This window comes from Varanus komodoensis, unplaced genomic scaffold (genome assembly GCF_004798865.1).
Source record: "Varanus komodoensis strain SLA01 unplaced genomic scaffold, ASM479886v1 scaffold1, whole genome shotgun sequence".
NCBI lineage: Eukaryota > Metazoa > Chordata > Lepidosauria > Squamata > Varanidae > Varanus > Varanus komodoensis.
The window spans coordinates 127,021,080-127,038,228 of NW_025335268.1; the positions used below are offsets into that span (position 1 = coordinate 127,021,080).

At 41.3% G+C, this 17,149-nt stretch overlaps 1 protein-coding gene across 2 annotated transcripts; it reads right to left on the reverse strand.

The window, feature by feature from the left end:
- Positions 1-1,891: 1,891 nt before the first annotated feature.
- MED20 (mediator complex subunit 20) lies at positions 1,892-17,054 on the reverse strand. Of its 2 annotated transcripts, XM_044445204.1 has the most exons (4): positions 16,893-17,054; positions 14,496-14,650; positions 7,453-7,706; positions 1,892-3,941 (listed from the first exon to the last, which is right to left on the reverse strand). In XM_044445204.1, exons 1-4 carry the CDS (start codon positions 16,904-16,906, stop codon positions 3,726-3,728), a joined length of 639 nt encoding a protein of 212 aa, XP_044301139.1. In that variant the 5' UTR covers positions 16,907-17,054; the 3' UTR covers positions 1,892-3,725. The 2 variants fall into 2 exon arrangements, with proteins under 2 accessions (XP_044301139.1, XP_044301129.1); XM_044445194.1 differs by lacking the exon at positions 16,893-17,054 and having other exon boundaries at positions 7,453-7,701; positions 14,496-14,613.
- Between the last annotated feature and the right edge of the window lie 95 nt (positions 17,055-17,149).

The following is a 17,149-nucleotide window of genomic DNA, read 5'->3' on the forward strand; positions in this document are numbered from 1 at the left end:
CATTTGGGAAATCCAGAGAAAGTAGGTAATAATGGGGACTGCGCAGGGAGGGGAGAGAGACAGGAAGATAGATATATTGGCCTATGAAGGCACCTGGAAAATTTGAGCTAAATTTTAGGAATGAACTAATGAACATTGCCTGGCTGTTTATACGGCTCATATTTCTCTTGTTAAGCATTGCCTGGCTGGTCCTATTATGTCATGTAAGAATAGCAAGCATTTGGAGCAAAGCAGAATCTCTTTAACTCTGAAGAACAGCCATAAATGCCATCTTTTAATGGCATTCTGCATAAAAGCTGTTCCTAAAAATATCTTTATTATTGCTATTATTATTATATTAATTCTTTTGTTTCTATACTGTCCCATTGTCAAAGCTCTCTGGGTGGTTTAGTACATAAAATCAATACAATAAATTCTACCCCAGAAGGAAAGAAGGAAGAACAGGGTTAGGTACATAGAATTTAGAGGCATTTCTCCAGAGATATTTTGCAATCAAGAACAGATAATCACAAAATCATACATACATGTCAAAGGGAACACATATACAAATCACTGATTCCTCTCTTTAAAATACACAGAAGAAGGAGAATGTTTCCCACTAAAGTGAGCTTTTAGCAAAAAAGCATCTCTTGCAATATTACACATGTGTATGCACACACCCTTCATATCTGACATAAGCATGCATTTTGCTATGGGTCTCTGTTCCAGGAAGCACCCTTTCAGTCTCATTAGTTTTGAGAAAATAAGGAACAGCTTACTAAAGTGGTACATGACTTCACTCTGATGTCAATGGAATTGTATGGATATAATTGAAGTCAGAATTCAGCCTGGGGCTCCCAGCCCTGACTTGAGCAAATTAAAGAATATATGCATTAAACCTGCAGCAAGCACAATACTTCTCAGACATGTGGCTTAGGTTTGGCATCTAGGACTATAGGATCTGCTTTATTTTTAAAACACTTCTGATATTTGGCGCATTGAAATCTTGCTCTGAATGCCACTGGTTGTATTCGATGGCAGTCCTATTTAGAGTAGACTAATAATAATGAATAAGACAAAGGAATGAGACAAATTAAACTAACATTGGATACAACCCCATGACTTTCAGTTCTTAAACCCAAATTCTTTCTACAAATAAGACCTCAATCCTTCATGTTCCTAGTTCTTCCTAACTTCCACTGAGGTCTTATGTTTTAGCTCCATGTAAACCTATTTAGAACAGATTTGTATGGTAACTCCTTTAAAAGGCACAACTTTAACTAGTCAAGAGCCTGATCCTTCAGCCCTTACTGTAATTAATCAGCGAGCAAAAGAGTCAAAGCTTATTAAAGTCAAAGACAGTTCATGGATCAGGTTCAATCTGGTTATTAGTATGTTATAATTACTAATTTACTTACAGTATAAACATTTTTATACATGTGTTATGAATCAGCTTGTCAGATCTTTCTGGGCTCATAGCCAATGGACAGGGTTGAAAATACTGAGAAGCTTTTCTAAGTGCCTTAATGTTTATATATGCAGACTTAAGCAATGATTGCCTACCAATAAAAATCATATGTAATTAATAGCTTTGGCATTTTAAACCTATGCATAATACTGATCATAATTGTTTCCTTGCATGTTTTCTAGTGCCTGGACATCAATTGATCACATTAATGACAGTAGGGGATTTAGACCCAAAACACTGCAAAGTTTATACCACAATTCCAAAAATCATAGTAAACATTCTTGAATCAAACTTTCCTACTCACTTCCTTTTTGTTCAGAATAGACATATATGTCATTCAGCACTTTGCCCATATTCAGATTCTGATTAACAACGGAATCTTTTTAAATCATCTGCTTGAATGTTGGGGGAAGAGTTATCCATATGAAATTTAATACAGCTGGATGCAAAAAGAAACAGTTTATTTGTTGTAACTTGTTCAAAGTGGGAAGACAGCATGTTTCCTTCTGTCTATCCCAAAAATGTCCCAACTTGTAAATTAAACAGCTTTCAGTATATGGGCAGCACAATTACTGAATTTTCAGTTTACATTTTAAATTTACATCAGAAACCATATACGGTGAGGAATGAGAAGCAGTTCCTACCATGCATTGTTCTTTTGGTTAAGTGGTTGGGGCTGCAGAAAAAAATTGTTATTACAACTTCTGGATTATAGGCCATAGGATCCTTGGCAGAGTATATTCTGAAGCTCTACTTCTCTTTGCCCTTCAATATAGTCTCTTCTCCAACTGGAATCACACAGGTTCACTCCTTTCCACTGCAACACTTTTGAATCAACAGTGCACTAGGAACTCTATAGGAAACTAAGGCACCTGGTTATATCCAGGACCCTGAAACACTAAAACAAAATGTTTCTCCCAAAAAAAAAAACCTCTTACTTTCCTTACTACGTGCATGTCAGTGTTAAGGGAGAGAGATGCCCTCCTGATCCTAGTTATGCAGCATTACTACTATCTCTCACCACCTGCTCAAAGCTCCCTACATCATGTTCCTGTATTGTGCAGTGATTTGCACTCGGACCAATACAAAAGCATCAATTGCTAACCTAAGATGTGCGTGTGGTGAATGCACAGTAGAATTCCCAGGGCCAGAAGGCAGGGAAAGGATAATTATTATGAATCAGAGACTGAATCAGTCTCTTGCCACTGTGCAGAACAACACAAAATCAAATAGGAGAAGTTTCCGCTAAGAAAGGTTAAATGGCCAGCCTAAGAACAAAATCTTTATACAGATTTGGTTTCTAAAATTAAGCAGAGAAGGCCTTAGCTTAGCAGCCCTTTAATGTGAAAAGCTTTTAAGTGAGGATATTCATATGGGAATTAACACAATGGGTTTGCAGCTGCAAAACTAAAAGAAACAGTGTACAACAAAGACATCATGCAGCACAGGAAAACACAATAAGGAGAGTAAGATTATTCAGTCAATATTTTTAAAAATATTTTTGAGAACTGGCAAGGTTATATTTTATGTACCTTTAGGCATCATCTTAGAAAAATGTTGATATTGTAGCAATTTGACTGAAGTCTTACAGCTGTACAAGGTCTCTATTCTACCACATACATTTGCAACATTAGAAGATACAGGAATTAAGTCTCTAGACTCCAAGAATATCATCCTGAAGCTCATACATGCTAATCCCCTCAACAGCTTTATGAAGATGGTGGGAGGCCAAGAACTTAACAATAATAGGGCAACATAGAATTTTCTTGAGTTTGTTTCACCAAGATATATTAATTTCAACCCAAAATGTAAAACTTTCACAAATTTGAGGGCAAATCCCAGTATTAGTTAACATATGATAATAAAGCTCTCTTCATAAAAGTCATACTATTAGATGGAAACCCCACATTAACTTAGAGTTAACCAAGGAAATTAATCAGATCCAAAGGTTATCTTCCCATTTGCACAATTTGAACCTATACATTTCTGTGAGACATTAATTTTTCTTTCATTTCCACTCAGTTGCAGGACTCTTGCTTGAAGAATTTAAGTCAGATCACTGAGATAGTAGGTCAAGGAAAAGCATGCCATTTTTATTGAGACATACTCCCCTAAAGGTCTGAAATGAGACAAAATTAATTCTGTTCCAAAGAGAGAGAGAGATTGTTGCTTTAATGCAAAACATCTGCAATTTGGAATACTGGGATGGAGCTGCTACTTGGACAGATTATTTGGCAAAACAGTTGCTCACTTGGAAAAAGATCTTACAAAAGCTTCTTCATCTGATTCCTGCAACGGGCACCTGCTGCTGTTTTCGAATCTTATTAAAGAGTTCCATGTACTGAATCATTGTGTCACCTGGGCTGTAGATGCTGTCATGCTTATTGCCAAACCCAGAAGGGACTGCAGGAGCTTGATTTCCCATGAAGCTTTGCATGAATTCTAGTAACAGGTTCCAGCAGTCATTGGCTACCACACATGGGCAGTATTCCACCTGGCAACAGAAACAGAAGCTTTGAAGTACAGAGCAACCAACAATCTAATTCTCCTCCCAAATTTTCAAAAAGCCTAATACTTCATTGCAGTGAAGTCCTCTTCCATTCCTTGTAGACAGGATGGAGGAGATAACTTGCCAAGTGAACAAAATGAAATCATAGCTGGGGAGGAGGAGAGGGGTAATGAAGGTGGTGAGAATCTGAACCATTTGAGAATATTAAGAAAGCTGCTCTCAAGTTTTAGCTACATTTATGTTTCAGACTACTACTTACCACAGTAATATTAGAGCACACTCAAAAGCAAGGGCTTTGCCACTGGATTGTGAAGGATTCCAAAACTTCCAGCTCTGAATATTATAAATTAACCTTCTCTTTCTGACATATAGCCAATAAAATTAAAAATTTTATGCATAAGATTAAACTTAGCCATAGCAATATAAAGCTTACAATAGAAAACTTTAAAACCCCTAATGTATGATGTCTGGATGCTGATCAATTCCAGTTTAGCAACCCTGTACAATAACTGTACCACAGTTGAGAATGGATAAAAAAAGGTTTCTCTAGGTCTTCACTGCTACTTGTTATATGGAGAAGCAGTTCTGGCCAATTAGAAATAGTTACACAGCACAGGAAACTGTTTCCATGGTATAAAGAATCCATGTTGGTGGCATGGGTTGACACATATGACATGATAAGCCACACTGCATCAAAAGCTGCTTGACGTGGCTTATAAGCCACCCTAATTGTGAAGTACCCAAAAGCCAATCGGGTATATTGTGGGAAGGGCCATCTCCTTCCCTTTTGGCCCTCCAGCAGGTATCACAGAGGACATGAGAGGAGGAATGTTTTGAGTGTGCTGTTGCTTTTTTTCTTTTTTCATAATTAATTCTTTTTAATTCAGATTGCAAAAACCAGCTATTAGTCATGTGTTTTTGATAGCCACAAGTTGTCCCTCCAAAGTGCTCCAGCAGCACCTGATAATGTGGGGGGTTTTTTTGCAAAATTTTCCAAAAAAATTGTTTACTTTATTACCATTTTATACAGTTGTGAGGTTTCATTTCTTTTTTGTTTATGTTTAGCAATAACGTGACGAATAATAAACCTAGAGGATCTTGCCAGAAATGGGATGACAGACTCACCACTTCCTTTTGGTAAGCAAAGCTCTACTCATGAAGTTACTTTTACCTGACAACTCACTATCTGACAGCTATCAAGTTAGCACTAAGTAACAAATTCACCAATTTGCAGCCTTACCTTGTCAATGTCCACAGGTGTTACCTAATGCATTTTGACAGCACATCAAATGTCTGTCAAATGTCCTGGGCAGCCAGCCAATGTCCTGGCTGCCCAGGACATTGAACAGGAAGGGTTTTTTTCTTTAGGGCCCCATACGTGCACAGGTGCACACTTGTGAAAGAGTGGAGAGAAATATATAATTTCTGCAAATGCAGAAACTTTCTCCAAAACTTGGGAGGAAAACAAGCACAAAGTACTCCTGGAATCCAGGGAAAAAATCTGGTGCAGTTTGAAGCTGCTTGCCAGAATGGAAACAGGGTACAATTTCATCAAAACAGAATACGCAGCACTGCACATCCCTAATCTCTGTATTTAAGCTCAGACTCTGCTAAACATTCTCCATGTGGTTTACCACAGGCATTGGACTAGCCCTGTTTAAAAATGAAAACCATACCCGGAAATTGGCACAGACTACTCACAAACAGAGGCTGGAGAATTACATTCCCTCAAGTGCACTTTGATGAGTATGATTCAGAGCCAAAAACAGTGCATCTTGCTCACTGAGAAGTTTCATCTGCAAACAGGACGAGGCCTTTGGGAACACTTAGAAATATTGAAATAAATGGACCTAGCTGCCAAACCAAATATCTATTAGGATGTTGTCATACGTGAGGTTTTTTGCAACAAAAATATTTGCAAGGTCCAAGATGAAAGCATCCAGTTCTAAGGATGCTAAATGGGGTGTGTTTTATGCAAGAAATGCTTGAATGCACATTATCAAAAAGATCTTTAAGTCTTTTTAGGGTGGGGGGAATCTGCTTTTCCTGGTACTGGGCCCAGCTCCTTGGTTAAATGTATCAAGAGCCTTTATGACAATGACCCCCTCCCCACCAAGGCTTGCTGCAGAAGGGCAGATCAGTGGGGCCAGCCACTGTTGTATGATGGCAGCCATTCCTAGCAACCCCCCGCCACGCACATACATATGTAAAATATGTAGAGAGGGTTCAGTGCTCTCAAAATACAATCCCCCCCACCCCCGTCGGACACTCCAGATTTAAAGGAGGAGGTGGAGGGGCAGAGTTGGACAGTTTTGAGGTTATCAAGTGAGGAAACTCAGAGCATGAGGACCTGCATGCCTAGGAAAAGGAGGGAGGCATTTCAGAACTGGCAGAGATAGAGACTGAGAGGGAATTCTTGACCCTATAAGGAGATGATAGGCAAAGCAGACCAATGAAAAAGTGTCCAATGTTCTTGCAGTCTCTCTCTCAGAAAGTGGGAGCCACCCTGAGAACAGAGTCAGGATCTTTCTGAAAGGGAGGGAAGGAGGCGATGTTTCACTTTGAGTGAAACTCTTCACATGGGCAGACACTACTCCCACCTATCAAAGAGACTGTTACTTTGATTTATGCTATTTGTAACCTGTAGAGCTCAAATAAAGGACTGTGCTTCTAAGGTTTCATCTAAGTCTGCTGGAGAGGGAAAAGTAAGGGAGAGTTCTCTTCATGAAACACTCAGCTTCCGAGTCACTGCTGGGGACAAAGTGGATGACCAACTGATGCAGCTAAGAGAAATTTCTGTTCTGATTTTTAAGATCTTTCATGGCTTAAAATGAATTCCCCGTCTGTGTCCTCAAGCTGTTGTTTGTCTCCATTCCACCAAGAAATCAGTCTGGAATAGCAAATCTATCCAGCTTTTACTTCCTTCATACACAAAGCGTATATTCAAATAGCTCTCCAACAACTCCCTCCTGAAGGCATACATTATATAATGCTACAAAACATTCTGAACAATAGTTATGGAGCTAATGGGCTCTAACTACTGCTTAATATGTTGACTATAATGGGAACACATATCTTAAAGCCAGTCTGTCCAGCAAATTTACTTACCTTCTTGGGTGCAATTCTGCACAAAAGGGGAATTAAGTCTTTGCAAAATGTGTGTGAAGGGAATGAATACAACATAGCAATTTTCTTTTTGAAAGTGAGTTCCGTGACCAAGTTTAGGATAGGGGAAATCTGGACAGGGATATGGGAAAGGCATGCACAAAACTCCCAATCCCTACACCAAATTCCCAATCACTGATGAAATGCCCATGTGGGCAACCCATCTGCCTGCTCGGAGGAAAGGAGTCAGCTTCTGCAATCCCTCCATGGACAGGTGCTGTGCCTGCAGCAGCCTGGCTCGAACTCTGATTCTCTAACAGCCAGTTCATCTATTACGGGATGCTCAGCCAGTGACATTTTTGCCTTTTTCATACTTCAGGGGCATCCTTACCTCCACAGATATTCCACGAGCGCTGGGCCCCATGGTAACCGTGCCAACCTTCACTAAAAAGTCGCAGTACTGATACCGGGTTCCCCGGCTCTCTATCTTGTTCCCTTTGGCATTTTGAAAGAAGCCTTTCAGTTTCACCATAAGGACGTCGAAGTTGGCATCTGCTATGAGGCAGGGGCCATTTTCAAAGAGTGCAAAGCAGCTGAGGGGATATTCGGAATTGTGCATCACGTACATCAGCTTGGCAGCCTGCCCTGAAACAAGAGCAGCATTATTTTTGCTTCAAGAAGGATATTCCTTCCCTCTTAAATGCTTTAAAATGAAACATCTGTTACATCTTTCTTTGTCCCTTTTTCCCTACAAACCACTGAGTCTATTATAGAACCTCTAAGTTATTCATTAGTTATTGACATTGCGCTGGTTGCTCAATGGCTTTTTATGTAAGTAAAATGTAATTGACGTTGTTTGACTAAAAGATCCATTATTCTGAGATAAATTAACATTTGTCCATCCTAGAGTATACCCTTCAAACAGGAATGCATCAACTTAACCAAGTCACAGAAGTATATCGCACAATCGTTTGGCAAGTTGGCATTAACAGGGGTTCAAATATAATCTGACCATAAAATGGCTTTATTATACCTTGACTATGTCATTATGTGGGTATGTATGTGGGCTCTCCTAGTACAATAAGCATTGTAAGTGCCTTCAGAAACCTCGATAGGTAAGGCTGAAACAAGTCTCCATTAGGAAAAAAAGAGGTGTTAAGATGAGCCAAGGAGGCTCTGCAGTCATTTAAAACCATTCATTTCATAAACCACCTGGAGCACATGCGCAAGGCATTGCTATCAGGCAGTACATAAATTCTACAAAATACATTCAAAGTATTCGACCCTTCCCTGCAATGCTCCTCTCCCCACAAAAGTAATTCCCAGTATCACTTCCATCATTGCATCCAATTACATACTAAACAGGCAGAGAAACAAGAATGGTTATTTTAACAATGATAATTTTCAAGAAAATATACTTTAAGAAGTTAGTCTACCTGTACCAGAGACTGAAAACCACCTCAGTTACCTGGCAGAAATATGCCCTTTCTCTAAACAAATGAAATTTAGCATGTGAAGTAGAGCCTTCAGTTATTTTATTATCATTACGGCTTTCATTTCTATACCATCTAATAGCCAAGGCTCTCTGGGCAGTTCGCAATGTGTAATAATACACATGTGGTTATGTTACAAGGAGCTCCGATCTTTGATCTTGAAACTAGTGTTACAAACATGCTTTTTCCTTTATCTGTTAAATATTCAAGGATATAGTTTAACAATCCAGACTAATGCAGAAGCAAGCACTTTCATCACTGCCTTGAATCATAGATCTAAATGATTTGCAACAATATTGGCTACAATAGTAGAAGTGTTTGATTGGAATGTGGTCTTGAGTACACTGTGTAACTTCCTGTTAAGGAATACTACACACCTTGGCTTTTCTCCTAATTCACTGGGAGGGCCACAGGCTGGTACATATTGGATTTACCTTTAGAAGCTTGTACTAGTTTTTCAGATACAGCCATATTTATTCCATACCATAACCTTCATTTTAAGAATATTCCACTATATTATGCAGCACCATGAATGATGGAGATAAACCACCTTTCTGGTGCAGCACAGAAAAGAATGGGGGGAGAAAAGAAGGCTGTTCCATGTAAGTAGATGAGCTATTCTGAAATATGAAATAGAAGGTACACCAAGAGAAAGGTCTAAAGAATCTTGTGAATTTATTTATGGAGGCAAGGATTGTTTCAGTTAGTTAGTCTACAGGGAAGTTGACAGCTACTGCATCCATGCACATCTAGCTAAAGAAGAAAGCAAAACCAAAAATTATGCTGGAATAACATGCCACAGTTGCATCTGTGTTTAACTTTTCACTACTAGATGATACAGGGCATTGCTTTAGCACTGCTACTCAGGAATGAGCACTGAAAAGGACTTCTGGTGAGCTGTACCAGACCACTGGAATTTCCTTAAAACTCTGGATTTGAGGGAAAAGAGGGGACACTTCATAGTGGTATACAAAATAATACTTGGTGTGGAGAAAGTAGATAATTATCTAGGATCTGGGTCTTCCCATGAAACTGAGTGATGGGAGATTCAGGATGGGTAAAAGGACACACAGTGCATGGTTGAACCATGGAATTCACTTCCACAAGATGCCACAATGGCCACCAATTTAGATCATTTTGAAAACAGATTGGATGCATTCATGGAGAATAGGGCTATCAATGGGTACTAATCTTGATGGCTACGTGGCACCTCCAGTATCAGAGGTAGTAGGCTTATGTACAACAGATGCTGGGGAGCATGGGTACTTCAGAGTCCCTCCAACACCTAAGAATGGTGGAAGGGGATAACAGTGAGTTTTGACAGGTACTGATGCTGCTGCAATAGTTATGAAGTAAAATAGGGACCCATAGCATAATACTGAAACTTACACTGTAAGATTGGATTTGGACAAGATTGTTTTAATGCTTCTCAACTATTTCAGGATTAGAAGGATAACAAGCGGGACCTGAAACAAGGAGTTCCTGTGTGGAGTGCTCCTCTTCAGGGTTCCAGCCTGCCAGTCGGTCATGCTTTTTCCAAAATCTCTATTCCCTTTCTCCTCCCCTCACTGGTTTTCCATCTCACCTCCTGTCCCACATTCCTTTTTACTTCTGAGAATCAACCAAAAAATGGAAAGATTGAATGAAATCATGGAGGTAGAAAGGACACTGGAACACATCTAGTTTAGTTTCCTGCTCAACATAGGATTTACAATGCCTGATGCAGCTACAGGACTCCCCCTACAGGATTCCTGAAAGATGGACTTCCAAACTATTAAATGCATCCTGTAAAAGAGACTCTTCTACATCCTGGAGCATCCCATTGGCTTATCAAACAGCTCTTACAATTAGAAGTTTCTCATGTTTTGCTGAAAGCTGATTGCTAAGATTTCCACCCATTAGATCTACCACTGCCCTCTTGAGCAACAGAAACCAATTCTGCTATAATGGGCCTTTAGATATTTGAAAATGATTGTCCCCCTTTAATCTTTTCCCATTCAGGCTAAACATTCCCAGTTCTTTCAGCTGTTCCTCACAGGACTTGTTTTCCAGATCCCTCAACATCCTGTTTAGCCTTCTCTGGTCATCTTCTTTCTAAAACATGGAAAGGACTCAGTGTTCCAGATGTTGCCTGACCGGTCCAGAACAGAGTGGAACTATTACTTCTCATGCTTCTGTCAACACAACCCAAAATTGTATTAGGTTTTGCTTTTTGTTTGTGTGTTTGCTTTCAGCAGCAGCAACTTACTGCTGACTTGTGTTCAGTTTGTGATTGGCACCTGGATCATTTTCATGTGCCAATTCAGGTCTCCCACACTACTTAACTACTCAATATTACCACATCAAAAGCTCGGTACAGCCTGTGTTGTGCTCGCTCTCCTAGTGGCTTCAAAGAAGCATAGAATAATCAAGTTGGGAGGGGACAATAAGGTCACCCAGGTCCAACCTCCTGTTTAATGCAGGACTCCCAAGTTTAAAGCATCCCTAATAGATGGAGGTCCAGCTGCACCTCAAATTCCTTCACTATGGGAGAGCCCATGACCTTCCTAGGTCATTGGTTCCATTGTCGCATTGTTCTAACAATCAAGAAGCTTTTTCTTCTGTTCAGCTGGAATCTGGCTTCCTGTTACTTGAGTTGATTCCATCAGATCCTGGCCCTTCTCTCTGTGACTACCTTTCAAGTACTTGAGAGCACCATTACAGCTCCCACCAGCCTTCTCTTCTCAAGGCTAAGAATGTCCTATTCATTTAGCCTTTCCTCACAGGGTCTTGCTTGCAGTGTCCACACCATCTTTGTTGCTTTCCTTTAAACCTTTTCTCGTTTGTTTGCATTTTTCTTAGACTGTGGTACCCAGAACTAGAAGGGAATGAGTACCTCACTTAGTTCTTACCGTCGCAATAGATAGGATTATAAGTGTACAGAGATCACACATTAAGTGTATGAGGGCCATGAAGTCTACAACACCTTGTCACTACCCACTCCCAGAAAGAAGTGGGTAGTTTTTGCTGCCACCAACAAAACCCTGGATATCAAAACCACCATTCTCTATCAGACCTGAAGCCTAGCTACACGTTAGGGTCAAGCAGGCCAAAGAAGACAATATCACTCATAGGATGGAGGTTAGGTGCTGGGTGCAAAGGCTAAAGGCAGAAACATGATAAAAGTTGGGCTGGAGGGCAGGTGTCCAAGGACAAGAACACAGCAAAGACTGACCAGTAGTCAGGTATGAGGCCAGTCTGCTGTTACTCAGCCCAGAGACCACATCTTGAAAAAAGCAAAGCCCCCGCCCCCTCTCTGCCACTCACAAGTCCCTGGCTGGACGGAGGAGCTGCACTCGCAGCTCTGCCCACTGTACGGCAGTGTTGCAATATAAGAGAAATTGGTGCTGGGCATTCCTCAGTCAGAGACTAAGCTGTCCTGGTGACAGTAGGAGCAAGCTAGTCTAAGGCAGTCCATTCCAAAATCCAGCAGCTCATACCAACAAGAATGTCTTCATAGTATTTAGGTGAAATCCTCTTTCTTCTCATTTGAACCCAATGGTCCTATCCTCTGTTAGCTGATGCAGCTGCCCCTGAGCTACCAAAGGCAAATATGCCTTTATAACTGATTTACAAAAAAAATTACAAGAAAAATACCTCTGAAAATATCTCTGCAGAGAGTTTCTATTTGGATTAAACTAGCAGTTATACATGAAGCTTGATTCTATATACATTTATTCAGAAGTTAATTCTCACTGGGTTTAATGGTATTATTCTCAAATATGCTTAGGCATTAACTCTCATGGTGCTTTGCGGCTTTCATCACAGTTTTAACAAGCTTAGTGAAAGTCAAAGACAAGGAAACAACTAAAGCAGTATTTTGGAAGAGCAGAAAAATATATTAGCATATTGCCATACAAGTGATCATGAGGCTAGCTGGACTCCCAGACTTGAGGCAAAAGGACAGGTGCCCAAGCTCATTGTTGAGTTCTGGGGGGGAAATTGTTCATTGCTGGAAAAGCTACAAATAACATGTATAACTATTCTAGAATTACAAGCTCCTTGAGCCATATCCCAGGAGGAAGAGGAATACATGAAACTTCAGGAAACCTAGCAAGCCAATTACTCTCCTGTAATTGTCACTACAATTATAAAGGTAAAGGTTTCCCCTTGACATTAAGTCCAGTCATGCCTGATTCTAGGGGGCGGTGCTCATCTCCATGTCCTAGCCGAAGGAGCCAGCATTTGTCTGCAGACAGTCTCCATGGTCACGTGGCCGGCATGACTAAACACCGAAGTGCACGGAACGCTGTTACCTGCCCACCAAAGTGGTACCTTTTTATCTACTTGCATTTGCATGCTTTCGAACTGCAAGGTTGGCAGGAGCTGGGACGGAGCAACGGGAATTCACCCTGTTGTGCAAATTCGAACTGGCAACCTTTCAATCAACCAGCCCAGCAGCACAGCGGTTTAAACCACTGCGCCACCTGCAGTCCCTTTTATATATACAATTATAGCTACCTTTAAAATCTCAACAATGTTAATGAAAGCAGTATGTAGACCTTGATGATTAGTTTAAAAAATGGAAGAGTTATGCACACATGCATGCACACATACACACACACGTCAACTTTTCTGTTAGGTAGGACTCAACTGAATTTATGGGGAAGATACAGAAATCACTGAAAAGATCTCTTGCTTCCACTCATTATTAGAACCTGAATAATGGGCTAGGAATTTAACCATTTCAGAAAGACTGAGCAGCCCTGGGTTGAAGATATTGCAGCTGAATGCCACATCAGTGAATGGGAAAACAACCACCATCCAGGATTGGATTCTGAATGAGCACATCTATGTAGCCTGTTATCACAGTGACCTTGACGGTGAGACTGGGGTAGTATCTCTCCCAGTATTGCCTATCTGGGCTGTCCATGTTGCAGTAGGCAAGACCTAGAGAGAAGCGGGTAGGAATATTCTGTCCTCCTGATCAGCTGCCCCAGCCTTCCAGTTTGGAATGTGGGTACCTGAAACTTGATGACTGGGACACAGTACAGATCCTCTGTTAGTATACTGCTTGCCCTGCTGCTGAATAGTCTGAGAGTCTCCCTGGTTTGTGCTTGGAGGCAGAACATGGGACTTGAAAGCCCTGCTCTCTTATGCAACCAGTGCTCCTTCAAGTGGACATTTCAGAAGGTGGTGCTGGGGAATTCCATCACTATGGCCATTCATGTGAGGTGTCCCTCAGATATACTTGAAATCACTGAGAAGGATTTCCAGAGTTTGGGGATGCAGTGCCACCAGTATGCTGATGATAGAGAACTCCCTCTCTCTTTTCCATCTGAATTCAAGGAAGCTGTTATGATTTTAAATCAGTGACTGACATCTACAATGAGCTGGATGAGGGTGAACAAACTGAAACTTAATCCAGAGAAGACAGAGTTTTTCCTGCTTAACTGAAAGGCAGATCAGAGAACGGGCATTCAACCTGTGCAGATGGCACTAAATTCCCATTGTCATCACCATCAGGCCTGGGAATCTGAGCTCTGCCCTCCTTCCCCACCCCTTCTCTGCCAGCACAGAAAGAACTACATGGCCATAGTTGGGAAGGCAAGCATGGAGAGGGAGAAATGGGATGGTAGGCCTGGACATTGAAAGGAGACTGGAGAAGTCAGCATTCATGACTGATATGGGAGTGTTAAAGTTGTAGGAGGGCTTTCTGTCTAAACATGCACAAGACTGCAGTCTAAATGTTCCAGACCTATTCATTTGTGTTCCACTTTCTAGAAAGCATTCTCCTAACTGAGAATGGATTTGATGAAAATCCACTTTTCTGCAAAAGCAGTGCACAGAATTGTTTCCTTGAATGAAGCTACATGTGGAAGCTCTCTAACAAAGCACAAGCTATTTATATCTCCTGAAGGATCTGAATCCACCAATTATTCTAAAAAAATCAAATGCGTACCTTGATTGCCCATTGTGGAGGCTGCAGTGTGGTAGGTTTCACAGTCTACACAAAAAGTGCCTTGTTTCTCTGCTCCAAGTAGTTCCAGTTTTCTTGTTAAGATTTCAACAGTTTGCTGGACACTCTTCCCTTCTGCTATTGGCATCTGAGAAACACTAACATAGGAGAAATGACTTTAACAACAAGAGAAATTCCCCAAAGTCACATACTCGGGCAGATCACGGCTGCTATCCACTTGATGCACTAACCAAGAAAACTCAAGTTTATTGTCAATATTATCGACACTATCATACTATGTTAATATTACATGAATATAGTACATGTTCTTTTACATGGTAACACAAGTAAGAAAGGCAGGTCCCTGCCCCACAAGCCTTACAATCTAAATAGAGAGCCTCAGCTATTGGGCAGTCTATACATGAATTAAACAAACAAACAAATAAATAGAAATTAACAAAGGGACACAGAAACATAGAGATCAATGTGAGCAAATTCCAGAATTCATATTCAGCTTCTTTTCTTATTTTGTATAAGGTGTATCGCATACCTGATAGAGGAAAAAGAATTAAAATTCCCTTTAACATTCTCTTGTTCCCCTCTGCAGAGTAAAAGTGTTTTCCTCATTCAAACTTCTTAATGAGAAAAATGGACAGCCAAGGTTTATTTCTGTATTAAAATTATATGCTTCGTTTCTGCCAAGTGGTGTTCAAGGTGGCCTGTGCAAAGAATGTTTTCTCATTCTGTTCAGGCTCTCAGTGCCCGTTTCCCCAGGATACATCAACAAGATCTAAGGGTATCCCAATCTCTCTGGGATCCATTTTTGCTGAACAGTCCACACCAACATTCTTCCATTTTACAGAAGCACTTGGAAAAGTAACTCTCAGTGATGAACTGCAAAGTCTGAATCACCATTTGCCATTTACAGGTGACTTACCCATCTGTAAATGACCACAGAATGTCACATTCTCAGATGAGCATCAACCCAATAAACAGGATCTTTTCCCAAATATTATATTAAAAATGAACAATTTAATGTCAGTTGTTTCCTGCCCCCCAGGCTGTCCATATTCTGCAAATAACTGATGCAGATATATCTAGCAAGTGTGCTAATTTAAAAAAAAATGGTGTGGCCTACTAACAATATTGATATAGTTGCAAGGCTATATAAAACACTTACATGAGATTTGCTCAGAGCTAGATCATACAAAATCTGTTTGCTTCTTTTCTTCCTGCCCCTATGTTCCTTCCATATCTTAAATGTGCCAGCACTGGATATTGCTAACATAAAGGGAGGAATAACAAACACCTCTTCTTGACAGTCTCATGTATTTATTTCTATACTGCTGCATAGCTGACACACCAAGCATTTTACAGTCTGGGTTGGTATATACTGACAGAATGTACTGTTGGAGTAACACATTTCTACTAGTCCAAGGGATTTTTATTATTTATACCATCCAAAGTATCATATACCAGTACAGATTGTTAGGAGAGAAATACGGCATATGGTGTTCCTTTTATAAGATCCTGCAGGGTATGATCCAATGGGGATTCCCATAAGCATCTGAAATCAAAAGATTACAGGCATACTAGGAATGGTGAGGAGACCCACATATGGCATCTTGGAAGAGGAGTGGGATGCAAATACATAAATAATTCAAATCATATGTGCAAAAATAATTAAACCATCTGTAATATTAACAAACTCTCCAGCTTTCCCTCACAATTCTGCCCCACTTGTTAATGCATGGCTAATTAACCCAGGGCTGTGATAATTAAGCGGCTGTGGTATCAGCATTTGCAACGCCATCAATGAGCTCTCGCGATAGAAACCAGGCACTAGAGCAGCCCAAAGTGAACACCCGGCAAATGACAGCGCAGCCCACTGCAGCAGTGAACCCAAAAGATCAGCTTGCAGATCCCCGCCTCTCGTGTCCTTGTCCCCCTCCATCTCATCTCCTCCTCCTGCCCACCCCTATAATCAGGCTGCTGCACCCACTGCAGCAAAGCACAGCACCCACGCATTCCCCCTTGCAGAACGGGCATTTTACGCACTCGGCAAAGTCAGCTAGTTACAGCTGTTTATGCGAGGAAAGGCGTGTCAAGGGCTCCTGCAGCGACCTGAGCGCTCCTGCCTGCCGCTCGTGCTCCCTGCGCCCCCCTTGCCCTTGACCCCTACCAAAGACACATCGTTTGCTCGTCCACACTTGCATTCAACAGCGTATGCCCCCACAGGTCGGAGCCCGATCGAAGTAGCAGTAGTATGATTAAGCACCAACAGAGTATTATTGATCTGTTCTGGGGGTCTGCTTTTGTTTCCTTTTTTCTTTCCCGAGCAACAGAAATCCCCATGCCAAAACGGATCGCTCGGAACCTCAAAACATCCAAACGGCGTACCAAGTGACTCCCATGTTTCCAGCGGTCTGCGCGCGGGCCTGGGCTGGTCCCTGCAAGGAAGACCGGCCACGGCTCGAACTTTTCCCCCCTTTCACGCCAGCAGCCAGAGGTCCCGGCGGGGGTCTTCCTGCCCGGAGCAGGCAAGCCGCCTTCCCGCGGTCGGTACCCTCAGCGGCGGAAATGAGGCGGAAGTGATGTCACCGAGTGAGGTGCGGTCTGGGAACAGCCGGCCCAGGGCCAGCCCCGTAGAGCTTGAA

Excerpts from the sequence above, each read along its gene's own strand:
- MED20 (XM_044445204.1), bottom strand. Across the intron at positions 7,707-14,495 it reads CTCCACAATGGGCAATCAAG|GGCAGGCTGCCAAGCTGATG; the intron begins GTACGCATTTGA and ends CTCTTGTTTCAG. Across the intron at positions 3,942-7,452 it reads CTCGTGGAATATCTGTGGAG|GTGGAATACTGCCCATGTGT; the intron begins GTAAGGATGCCC and ends TTCTGTTGCCAG.